This window comes from Terrapene carolina, unplaced genomic scaffold (genome assembly GCF_002925995.2).
Source record: "Terrapene carolina triunguis isolate 2854851 unplaced genomic scaffold, T_m_triunguis-2.0 Scaffold193, whole genome shotgun sequence".
Classification (NCBI taxonomy): Eukaryota; Metazoa; Chordata; order Testudines; family Emydidae; genus Terrapene; species Terrapene triunguis.
The window spans coordinates 3,448,410-3,460,257 of NW_020664544.1; the positions used below are offsets into that span (position 1 = coordinate 3,448,410).

The window sequence follows — 11,848 nt, forward strand, 5'->3', positions numbered from 1 at the left end:
CTGACCAGCTCTAGGATAGTCCCGGCTTGGCGCATTCTGGGAGGGAAATGGAGTTAGAGCTGAGCAGGGAAGGCAGGGATGGAGACATGGTGCTTTCAAGGGGCCGTGCTCAGCCCTTGGCTAACCAGGGATCGGGTTCGGGGGTCAACTGGTGTAAATCAGCCTCATTGTTGTCAATATAACCGCAGTGATTCACACCAGCAGTGGATCCCGCCCGCTGCTTGTTGGCGTGTGAGCGTGAAGGACGCGTGTGTATGTGAGTGTGCGCTGGGCTTGGGTGGGTCACGGCGGGGTGCGTACCGGAGCGGGCTTTGATTTTTTATTTTTTTTTTGGCTGGAGGGTTGTTTGGTGGGCTGGTGTCCTGGGTGACTGGGGGTGTGAGGGATGCAGTGTGCACACACCACTGTGCATTTTAGTGCATGCACGGCTGGGCGTACGGACCTGGGGTGCGCACGAGTGGCCTGGGGCGTGAGTTTGTTTGCACTGGTTTTGTGGGTGTGTGTGCAGGAGGGCTGCGTGTGTGCGAAGGGCTAGGCGAGTGTGTGCAGGGCGAGTGTACCCGAGCGGCTGGGTGACCAGGTGTGTGAATCGTGTCTCCTCATGTGTGTGTGTGACTGGACCTGTGAGGGAATGTCTAGAGCATGTGCCTGTTCGCACAGGGGTGCGTGTGTGTGTGACCCTAGCAAACAGGCACCAGCCCTAGAACCCAGCATTTATCCGCTGTGTCACTGCCCCCCGCCCCGTCACCCCCCAGTCCCGACACGCTCCCCTTACCATGTCCACTGCCCTGGGGTCCAGCTGGCTGGGGGGCGCCGGGACGGAGAACTGGATCTTCTTGCGGTCCTTGGGGTCCATCGCACCGTCGCTCTCTCCCGCTTCCCAGCGGAGTCTCCAAGTCCACGTCTCGCTCTCCCCCTGAACTGAGCGCAGGGAGAACCGTGCTGTGGGGGCCCCCCCCTTCTTCCAGCCCAGCAGGGTCTCTCCCTCTGCTCCTCAGCGAGTGAGCCTGCGCCCCGTCCCCCAGCAGAGTTAGACAGCTCCTGAGCCCAGCTCCATCCCCGCTGCACAGTGAGTGGTGGAGACAGGAGGGGAGAGGCAGAGAGAGAGAAGAGGAGGAGGGAGGGAGGGAGGGAAGAGCCGAGTTACTACTGGCTCTCTGGAGTCAGCCTGAATTATTAATCTCCCTGGGCAGGGGGGCAGAGGGCTATCTTAATGAGCCCTCGCAGGGAGCCAACTGGCAGGGGGGGGTTCAAACAGAGCCACCCACGTCCAGTTTTTACCCTTTCACCGCCCGGCTGCGGAGATGCTCCCCAGAAGCAAATGGTTTCTGATGGGCAGCGTTGCCCAGTGGGGCAACCAGGCACTGGATGTGGTCCAGTAGCTAAAGCATTAGGCTGGGAGTCAGAAGACCTGAGTTTTATTCCGGTTCTGCGCTGAGTTTAGGCAAGGCATTTAGCTGCCCTATGCCTCAGTTTCCCCAGCTGGACAGCAGAGGCAGTGATTAGAGCTGGTTGGTACTTGTTCAGTGAATAGTTTTGGCATCAGAAAAAATGCCAGTTAGCGAGACAGGGTCGGGTGCAATGAATTTCCCAGCTTGAGGACAAACAAAGCAACCAAACGTTCAGGGTTTCAGAATGCTGACATTTTCAAAGGAAAAATTCCGTTTTCCTGGCACAAAACAACGTTTCAGTCCCAACTCGAAGCTCATTTCACTGAAAAGACGTTTCAAGAAGAAAGGCTGAAATCTAAACCAAGCGCTTCGACCTGAGCCGAGTGAAAGTTTTTGATTGACCTGAAACAAGGGGAAAAATCAAATTGTTTTTTCGGTTTGCGAATTCTTTCGAGGTTTCAACATTTCAGCCCGATTTGAGACGGGAAAAGAATGTCAAACTCTCAGACTCATTCACCGCTGCCCCCCCGAGCCCTCCACTTGGTGCTGTTGTAATTTGCTATGGGGATGTGTATGTGTAGCTAAGGCTGCTTTGGTTGTGCGTGTGTATGGCGTAGGCTCTTTTCATGTGTGCGCATTGGTTTTGTGTACGCATCAGTGTGTGTGTGTGCGCGCACGTGTGCATTGGCTGAACGTGTTGGCATGGGGAGTTATGTTGTGTGCAGGCGTGCGTGTGCGCACTCTGTTTGAATGTGTTCACATGAAAGCATGCATTTTTTGCTCTGCCTGCAGGTGTGTGTGTGTCAGTTTTGTTTGTGGAGTAACACACCCCTCATTCAAACACTCTCCCCCCAGCAAGAGCCTGCTAATTTGGAAGCTGCTACATTTCAAAGGGCAAGGTTGTAGATACAACACTGTGCCGGGGCAGAGGAGAGCTGGCTCTGCCACTGACGCTCTGTGTGACCTTATCAAAGTCACTTATATCTCCATGAGCCTCAATTCCCTATCTGCAAAATAGGGATAACGCCTACCTCACAAGGATATTGGGAGGGGGAAAAAATCCATGAATGAGTATGAAGATCAGCTAAATATCTAGTAGGGCTGGTTTTCAGAACAAAAGGTCAAAAGACTAGAACTTATTTTGGAACGAAATGGTCTAAAAAAACCTCGACACAGAAATGTCGACATGTTTCGGTTTCCCCATGATGCACGGTGGCCACGCAGAGGCAAGACCACAGTGCATCCTGGGAGATGAAGTCTAGGTAGGGAGCATGACCTACGGGGAGAATGGATGCATGAGGGATCTGCAACTACAACTCCCATGAGACACTGCAGTGGGCAGCTGCAAAGATTAATGGAGACCCGATCCCAAACTAACCATTTTGTGTTGATTTTGCCGCAGAAAATTCTCCCGGAATTGATCTTGCCCCTCAGAAAAGACTAGATTTTTGGACAAACCCACCATTTGCTGATGGGAAAAATATTTCACTTGAAATTTTCCCACTGGCCCTAGAATGCTGATAGCTAGAATTCACTGGGATCATGTGGAACAGATGATACCAGTGAATTCTAGCTGCATGTGGAACAGATGCGGCTCCAACTTCCCCATTAAAACTTTGATTAAAACTTTCCATAGCTACACATCAAACCCACCCGGGGGACTTGGAGTTATTTAAGATCCTTTCATCTGAAGTCTTTAACATCGAAGCTGGATGTCTTTTCTAAAAGATTTGCTCTCATTCCGCTGTGGGCTCGTTAGTGTCACTTACATGGCAGGGGAGAATAATTCTCCTCGTCACAGGATTCGCTGAGTGGGAATCTCTGGCTGGTGTTATGCAGGAGGGCAGACTAGATGGTCACAGTGGTCTCTTCTGGCCTTAAAAAAAACCCCAAAAAACCTACAAATCTCTAGACACACACTGTACATTATTTGCATTGCATTAGCAACTCGCAGCCCCAGTCACGGACCAGGAGCCCATTGTGCCAGGGGCTGTACAAACACAGAACAAAAAGACTATCTTTGCCCCCAAAGTGCTTCCAAGCTGTACCTAAAGCCATTGGCTCAGTCTTCATTAGCTCTCAACGTTGCTTTGCAAGTGGCATCTTTGCTCTCTCCAGAATGCCGGGCTTAAAACCTAGGGGCCCCCAGCCGGTGTAAATCAGCGTGACTCCGTTGAGTTTGTGGATTGCCACCAGCTGAGGGTCTGACCCAACAGGCCTAGGACCATGCATTAGCTGCAAGGACCAGGCCATTCGCGCTGTTGCATGGTACAGCTGAGAATGGGACGGCTCTGGCTCCAGGGGATGCAGGAGGGAAGGGCAGGGCCTTGGATGCTAACCTGTGATTTCAGGAGCTGCCAATTGCAGAGGGGAAGCGGGGAGCGTGCGTGCAGCCAGCCAGTTCCACACACGGGGGCGTCTGGGCTGCGGACCTGACTGCCAGGATCAGCAACACCTAAGGGGACGTGCCCAGGTCATTCTGGAACACGTTGGCTCTGCCAGCCATTGCCCAAGCAAGCAGCTCACTCCCAGTCTCTATTCTAACCCATGCCCTGCCAGCTTCCCACTGTCCCGCTCGTTTAGCCTGCAGATCGAGGGCCCTTGGGGAGAGAAGGCAAACCCCAGAGCTGGTCGCACGCCAGAGGACAACCCCTCCCGCTTGGGAGGCGCTGCCTGTAGAGATCCACAAAGCTACATCCTCCTCCTTCAAACTGCCCCCAAATTTGACAGCAGCGAGGCTGCTGCTGAGCTGAGACGCCGCCTGCCACACTGACCGATGCTGTCGCATTGTTTCCTCGTACTCCCCCATGGGTCTGTTTGCCTCCATCAGGTGTCTCTTGCCTTGTACTTAGATTCTAAGCTCCTGGGGGCAACGACTGTCTTTCTTGTTCGGCGTTTGTACAGCACCTAGCACCCCATGGTCCTGGCCTGCCACTGCGGGCTACAGTAATGAAATAAGAAACAATGAGAGAACCAATTTCCTGATAATGCATCCAACCAGAACGGCACTGCCTGCGGAGTGTTCAGTCAACAGTGGAGCCCAGGGGGATCGAGCCCCAGCATTTTATTTTTCCAACAAAAAATGACTTTTTTGGAAAAAAAAAAAAGTGAAAATCTTATGTATATGCTTGTTTTCTTTGACATTTTTCAAGTTTTCATTGGCAAAAATGTAATTTTTCAATTTCTCGCTTGTCAAAAGTGGTCCATTTTGGGTTGTTGAAATATGGGGGGGGGAGAAATCATTTTTTTGGTTTTTCGACCAAAAGCTGAAAAATTAAGTGAAAAGAGTCACGATTTTTTATTCTGTTGGGAAATAAAATCCCTTTTCCAACCAGCTCTTGAGAACAAGACTCAGCAGCCACGCCTCTCTTCTAAAAACCAAGGTTTGGAACGTGAGCGCCTGATACTTGTTTTAATCTCTTGCTCTCGTATAATGCTTTTCAGCAGGTGATCTCAAAGCACGTCTCAGCCTTTATTGCATTTATCCTCACGACACGCCTCTGAGATAGGGCAGGTGGGAAACTGAGGCACAGAGGCTCCGTCAGCCAAGGTCACCCAGGAAGTTTGTGGTAGAGCAGACTCAAACCAGTCTTTGGCCAGGGCCCACACCACTGCACAATCCTGTCTCAAGCTCATTCAAATCGGAGCCCCATCTGTTCCAGGTGTTTTCAGCTTTGGCCTGGTCTTTGCTGGGACATGAGATGTATTTTTGCCACACGTTAGCAGCTAATTAACATGTGGCAGCGTTCTAGTGTGGATAAGGGATCTGGTTTTAACACATGTGAGCATGTCACCGGAGAAGCTTTTTGTCTCAACTAGAGTTTGTGGCCCTGTTGTAACTATACCCCCCCCCCCCACACACACACACCCTGCACCAGACCTTTCTGTTTTCTATAGAGGATCCGGGTGAACAGGGTTTGTGATTACTAGATGCCCTACCTGGGTAAATATTTTGCTGGAACTTGGCCACTTAAAGTGATTGGATCACTTCAAAATCCCAGCACCTGAGCCAGTCTAGTGGCCTGCAGTGATCTCAAAGGCTAAAACTCCCACTGACTGGAATGGGGAACAGAGTTAGGTCAACACGGGGGGCTTCAGAAAATACCACCAAGCGCCTGAAACTCGGTCCCAGGGCTCAGTTAAAGGACATGCAAATGAAAAGCAAAACGGAGCGTTGCTGGGTTTTGCATCTTGACAGTGGAGAAAGCCAGCCTGGAAAAGTTTTCCTCCCGAATAATTGTGGGGTCTTTCTTCAGTTTGGTTAACATAAATCTATCACCCCTGGCTAATGAACAGTTGGGAGAAAGATTGCCTTGGTTAAATGTTTAGCACCACTGCCCCTGCCATTAAGGTATGAAAGGCTCCCCGCACATGCTCAGAGAGCCCCCAGAAGGTGATCCGGAGGGAACCAGATTTGTCATTCTTAAGGTGGAAGCAGATCACTCGGTTTGGGCCCTCTCTACCCACCTTAAGGAAGCCAAATTAAAGGCATAAGCCCCATTGTTTAACACTCTCGTGTAAGCGACCCCCTTTAAGTGGGCATCTCATGCTAGAGGGACCTAGATCAGTGGAATGCAGCACAAGGTATTCAACAAAAGAGAGTGACTAAAAGAAAATAAATAGTTGTGGCCGGCTGCGTGGAGAGTGGTAAAATCCGACCCTGCTGTTCAGTTCCACCCACTGCCAAATTTCAGGGGCTCCCCTGGGGATGGGCAGGGCCAGGGAAATAGCCCAGGGCCCAAGTCAGCATCAATGGCCCCACGACAAAGCAGGTGCAAAAAGCTGCCAGCCAGGGTAGCTTTTTGCACTGGTGCAAACGAGGGCACGAGGTGTCCGGCAATGGTGACCCGAGTCCCTCGATGGCCGGTTCAAACCCAGCCCGGAACAGTCAGATCCAGAGTTAACGCCTACCCCGGCTGTTCAGCATGGGTGAGTCTCAGGCCAGTTCCTAGTCCTGGGGCGTCTCCACCCTCGAGATCGGAGTCACCCCTCTTGTTCGTGCCAGCACTGCAGCAGGACCTAGCAGCTGGATGCTGCACAGAGATAGGGTCACGCAGCAGAGCATGGACTAGAGGCCAGGTCTCCTCCCTCCTCCAGGCATGCCAGTGCTCTCACCACTGGACCATGCCACCTCCCACAGAACTGCCCAGGGCTGAATGGCGTGAGAATGCTTCGCAGGGCCCAGCGCTCGGGCACTGTAGGGGAAATTGATTGTGCTGCCGCCTCTGCTGTGCCTGCCTCTCACAGCGCCCAAGTCTCCTGGGGCGGGAAGCTGGCCCCAGCCCCAGATCCGCTCTGCATCGCAAAAGGAACTAGCGCAGAACCTCTCCCCTTCCCCACCCCCGTCGCTTGCGCGGAAGGCTCCCGGCCTCCCCCACAGCCCGCCCCCACCTCGTGCTCCCCGGTGGACTCCGCTCTGCACGGCTCCGTGCCAGCTGGGGCTCTGTGCCTGACGCAGGTGGGAGCAGCAGCTTCGAGGCTCGTGACACAAAGAGCTGTGAGTCACCCGGGGCCCTCCGGAGACCTGCGCGGTGGCTGCTACCGCTGGGGCATGCTCTGGAGGGAAGGAGGCAGCTGCCTACAGCGAGCTGGGCATGGGTCTGGTCCAGCCGGGGTGTGGAAACGCAAGCTCACGGGGGGGTGGAGCAGCTCCGCTGGGACACCTGGAGGCTGCCGGACACGGCCAGACCCTGCGAGTCTCTCTCTGGTTCCGGGAAGGCCGGCTGCTGTCTACATTAGCGCTCCCACCATCGCAGCCTGGGGGGGGGAGGGGGGGAGGGGAGCCACCCCACTGCTACAGGGAGAGTTGGAGCATGTCACCAGCCCCTCAGGAGGCAGAAGCGAGAGGCAGCTGGAGCCTGTTCCCGGGGCATTGCCAACGGGATGGCTCCAAGCTGGGAAATGTGGACAACCCCACTGCAGGGATCGCTGGGGGGCCCTGAGGCTGCACTCTGGAGGGGGGCCCTGGTGAGTAAGGGGGGGCTGGCTGGGGCCCCCCCAAAGAGATGCCCTGGAGAGCAAGCGGAGGGCTGCTGAAATCTCCAGAGTCAGTCCCAATCTAGCCCCTTATTCCCACGGCCCCCTTCCTCATTCCCAGCCGAGGACTGGGACAGGAAGAAGCGCAGTGACTGGCCTGGGGTGTGTCTAGCACAGGGGAGGACGAGCCCGTTCTCTGGCTGGATCCACCGAACCAGCGTTGTGACCAGGCACTTGCCACCCCCAACCCCCCCCACACACACTTCCACAGTTCTTCTGATGCCCCTGTATTGTAAGGGGGGGCTCCCAGTTAAAGAAAAAAGCTAAGATGGGGCATGATTCAAAGAAGGTTGAAACCCCCCTGGCTTGAAAGGAATCACCCAAAGATCACCCAAGATATTGACAGAGCCCAGCCGAGGGCCTCCCTCGACCGCTGGCGACCCCACGCCCGCCCACATGTGTGACTTCCCACCAGCAAGGTGGGGTTTGCCAGCTCGTCACTCCGCGCCCTCCCGGCGGGCAGCACGGCCTGCAGCACAAAGGGATTTCGTGGCTCTGCCGGGCCCCCTGCAGGAAGGGCCCGGGCCCCCCTGCTCCTTTCGTGCCCATGAGCGCCCCGGCAAGCCGGCTAGTGACGCTGCACAAAAGGCCCCCTTTAGAGGCTCATCCTGAGCCAGGATCAGAGAGCCAGAGGGTTACCAGGCTGCCAGCCTGCGAATGGGGCTAGGATACATTTCCCTGCAGGCACCTTGCTGCTCTCCCCTGGCACCAAGCAGGCAGCAGGGTGGGATCTCGCAGGGGGCTGGCACACTCGAGTGGAAGGGACCGTAAGGTTGTTATGGCAACAGGTTCTTTTCTATTGTTCTTAAAGAAGATTGGAACTTTTTTTAACCACAGGAGGTTTTTCCGTGGTGAATTCTCTGTGGCAGGCGTTCAGCACGACCGGTTTCCTGGCCACCCAAGAGAGCCGTGGGTTGGAAATATCCCCCCTCCCGCTCCCCGCTGGCACATCCCCCCAGCTGGTCTCCTCCCCAGAGGGCAGAGCGCACACGCCAGCTCGTGCCATGGGGACGCGAACCTGGCGCACGGCAGGTAATTGAGTCTCAGCTGCACAGCTCACCACCGTGCCGACTAACCACACGACTCAGGGGCATGGCCAGGGCTGGGATAGCAGGGTGCCGGGGTCGGGAGTGAGGGGTGTTAGCAGTGCTGGGGGTGTCGGGGCCAGGGCTGGGATATCAAGGGGTCAGGATGCACATTGGAAAACATAATCCCAACTATACATATAAAATGATGGGGTCTAAATTAGCGGTTACCACTCAAGAAAGATCTCGGAGTCACTGGGGATAGTTCGTTGAAAACATCCACTCAAGGTGCAGCGGCAGTCAAAAAAGCGAACAGAATGTTGGGAATCATCAAGAAAGGGATAGATAATAAGACAGAAAATATATTGCCGCTATATAAATCCATGGTACGCCCACACCTTGAATACTGCATGCAGATGTGGTCGCCCCATCTCAAAAAAGATAGATTGGAATTGGAAAAGGTTCAGAAAAGGGCAACAAAAATTATTGTATAGAACAGCTGCCATATGAGGTGAGATTAATAAGACTGGGACTTTTCAGCTTGGAAAAGAGACGACTGAGGGGGGATATGATTGAGGTCTATAAAATCATGACTGGTGTGGAGAAAGTAGATAAGGGAGTGTTATTTACTCCTTCTCATAACACAAGAACTAGGGGTCACTAAATAAAATGAACAGGCAGCAGGCTTAAAACAAACAAAAGGAAGTATTTCTTCACACAATGCAGTCAACCTGTGGAACTCCTTGCCAGAGGATGTTGTGAAGGCCAAGACTATAACAGGGTTAAAAAAAAAGAACTAGATAAGTTCATGGAAGATAGGTCCAATCAATGGCTATTAGCCAGGATGGGTAGGGATGGTGTCCCTAGCCTCTGTTTGCCAGAAGCTGGGAATGGGCGACAGGGGATGGATCACTTGATGATTCCCTGTTCTGTTTATTCCCTCTGGGGCAGCTGGCATTGGCCACTGTCGGAGGACAGGACACTGGGCTAGATGGACCTTTGGTCTGACGCAGTCTGGCTGTTCTTATGTTCTTAGGATTGAGGGGCATCAGCAGAGCTGTGGGGGGAAAGAGCACAGGGCTGGGATAGCAGGGGGTCAGGATTGAGGGGCATCAGCAGAGCTGGGCACTTGCTCCCACTATTCCTGCTGGAGTCTGGGTCTGAGGGAAGGCAGGAGGGCAGGGTGACTAGCAGGGTCCTTCCAGGAGCCAGAACCAGAAGGTTTAGACGCCAGCTGAGTGTCTACTCTGCATGATTCCCCTCCTCACCAGGGACTAGTCACTGAGACAACACCTGTCGAACCCACGCACTGCAGTAGCCACCCTGCGGGCCCTTAGCCGGCAGGTCGGGGGGAGGTGTCACTGATGCAGCAATAAGGACCCATCTCTGAGGCTGATCCTAGGCAAGAAGCCCTGGGGAGAGAACTTGGAAAATCTCAGGATGTCCTTCCCCAAACACCCCTAACACTCCTGGACACACATTCATGTAAACCCCTCACACACCCCCACACCCCAACCTTAACACGCACATCACAAACACCCCTACCCCCTCACACCCCCCCACACCCCAACCCTAACACACACATCACAAACACCCCTAACACCCATGGACACGCATTCATGTACATCCTCTCACGCACCATACCACATATACCCCCAATCGCCTAACACGCACACATCACAAACACACCCCTAACACCCGTGCACACACACACACTCCCATCCCAACACGTGCGTGCACACACATACAAGCGCCCACAGGCCTGGTCACACCAATGCATGCGCGCACACACACACACACACATTGCTAACACACAACCTGCCCCCCCCCCCAAATACACATCACCCACATGCTCTGGGGCCGATCCTGTTCCCACTCCCACCAGTTTCACCCCGCAAGAAGCGCCACTGACCCCAGCCCAGCGAGCTTGGGGCGGCAGGAGGGCAAGACCCGGATCTGCTTTCGAGCTGGTGCAAAGGGCTGCGCATTGTCTCAGCAGCAATTTCTCTTGCAAAAAGCGAGTAAAAATAGCAGAACATTTCGGATAATTGCCACTTACAGGCTCACCCTCCTCTAGGAATTAAATTACATTTTATTACTTTGATTTGCTTTGATGGAACATTACAGGGCTGCTTTCAGCGGAGAGAAGCCTTCAGCTCGCGGGGGGGGGGGGGGGGGGGGAGGGGAGAAAGAGGGGGGGGGGGGGAAGGGGGGGGGGGGGGGTTGCAAAAGAAGGTGTTTGGGGGAGGGGCTTGGAAGGCGAGATCCTTAGGGGTGGGGCTCATGGAGAAGGGGAGATCTGGGGAGTGGAAGAGAAGGGAGGGCAAAGCGGAGAAGGAGACAAGGGAGTCGGAGTCCTGGGGCGTCATCCATTGTCCCCGGTCCCTTGCCCCGGCCTTTTCTGGGCAACTCTGGGACCCCAGCCCCCCAGATCAGCACGGGAGGTGCTTCTTGCCCACTCTGCACTGGTGTCAATGGCCAACGCACAGGCACACTAACGATCTAGGCCTAGCGTCATGTTAATTACACGCCTGCCCATGCTCAGCTCCGCCCCAGGGCCACCTCCCCCCCACCAAGCCCCACACTGTATGTTCAGTGGGTTTGTTCCCTCCCCCGACCTTGACAGTGCAAGGAAGGTCTCTGGGTCAGGGCACGTGGTGAAACGACAGTGACACCCCCACCAGGGACCTCCGGATGCACCGATCCAGCCCCCACCCCTCTAGCACCCTGGGGAAAGGCTGCCCGGGTGATGTAGGGGGGACAAAGAGCCCACACAGCATTCCCATGGGTTACACACACCCTCTCCCGAGATCCATGGGTAACGGAGGGCAGACTGTCTCCTGCCCGGGAGGGACCCGCTCCGGGGATGGGAACAGTTCTCTCCAGGGCCGGCAAGCGGGAAGGAAGGGGGGGACAACTGAACCAGGGTCCCCCAAAACATCTGTAATGGGGGTGAAATGGGAGCAGATTGATGCAGTGGGGCCCCAAATTCCTCTCCCTGGGCCTGGGTCTATCTCCACGGCCCACGTGCTCCTTGGCCCTTCTGCTGAGACTGTTGCCAAAGGGGGCTGGGCAGCAGCGGTGTAAGGGGGATGCCACCTCCAGAGGGCCCCCTCATGGCCCCTGTAGGCTCCCCACCCTCCGCTTCCTCCCAATGCCTTTAAAACACAGTTCCCCTTCTGGGGTCTCATTTACCAGGTCTTTACACTTTCCAGTGGCCTCGAGATTCCAACCCGTCCCCCGTGGAGAAGGGATCACATGCCCCCCCCTTTCCGGGGTGTAGGCTGCACCCCTCGCTGCCGCCTTTCAATTCCCTTCTCCGGTTCCCAGGCCGGCGGTCAGGAAGCAGAGCTGAGCACGAAACCTCCCTCTCCCGCCCAGGCGCAGTCTGCCAGC

General features: G+C 54.9%; 1 protein-coding gene across 1 annotated transcript in view; it reads right to left on the minus strand.

Moving 5' to 3' along the window:
* PPP1R1B (protein phosphatase 1 regulatory inhibitor subunit 1B) overlaps positions 1-856 on the minus strand; it is a 23,196-nt gene extending 22,340 nt beyond the window's left edge. The window contains exon 1 of the mRNA XM_024210034.2: positions 776-856. Coding sequence (XP_024065802.1) covers positions 776-856 — 81 coding nt within the window. The remainder of the gene's footprint in view (positions 1-775) is intronic.
* Between the last annotated feature and the right edge of the window lie 10,992 nt (positions 857-11,848).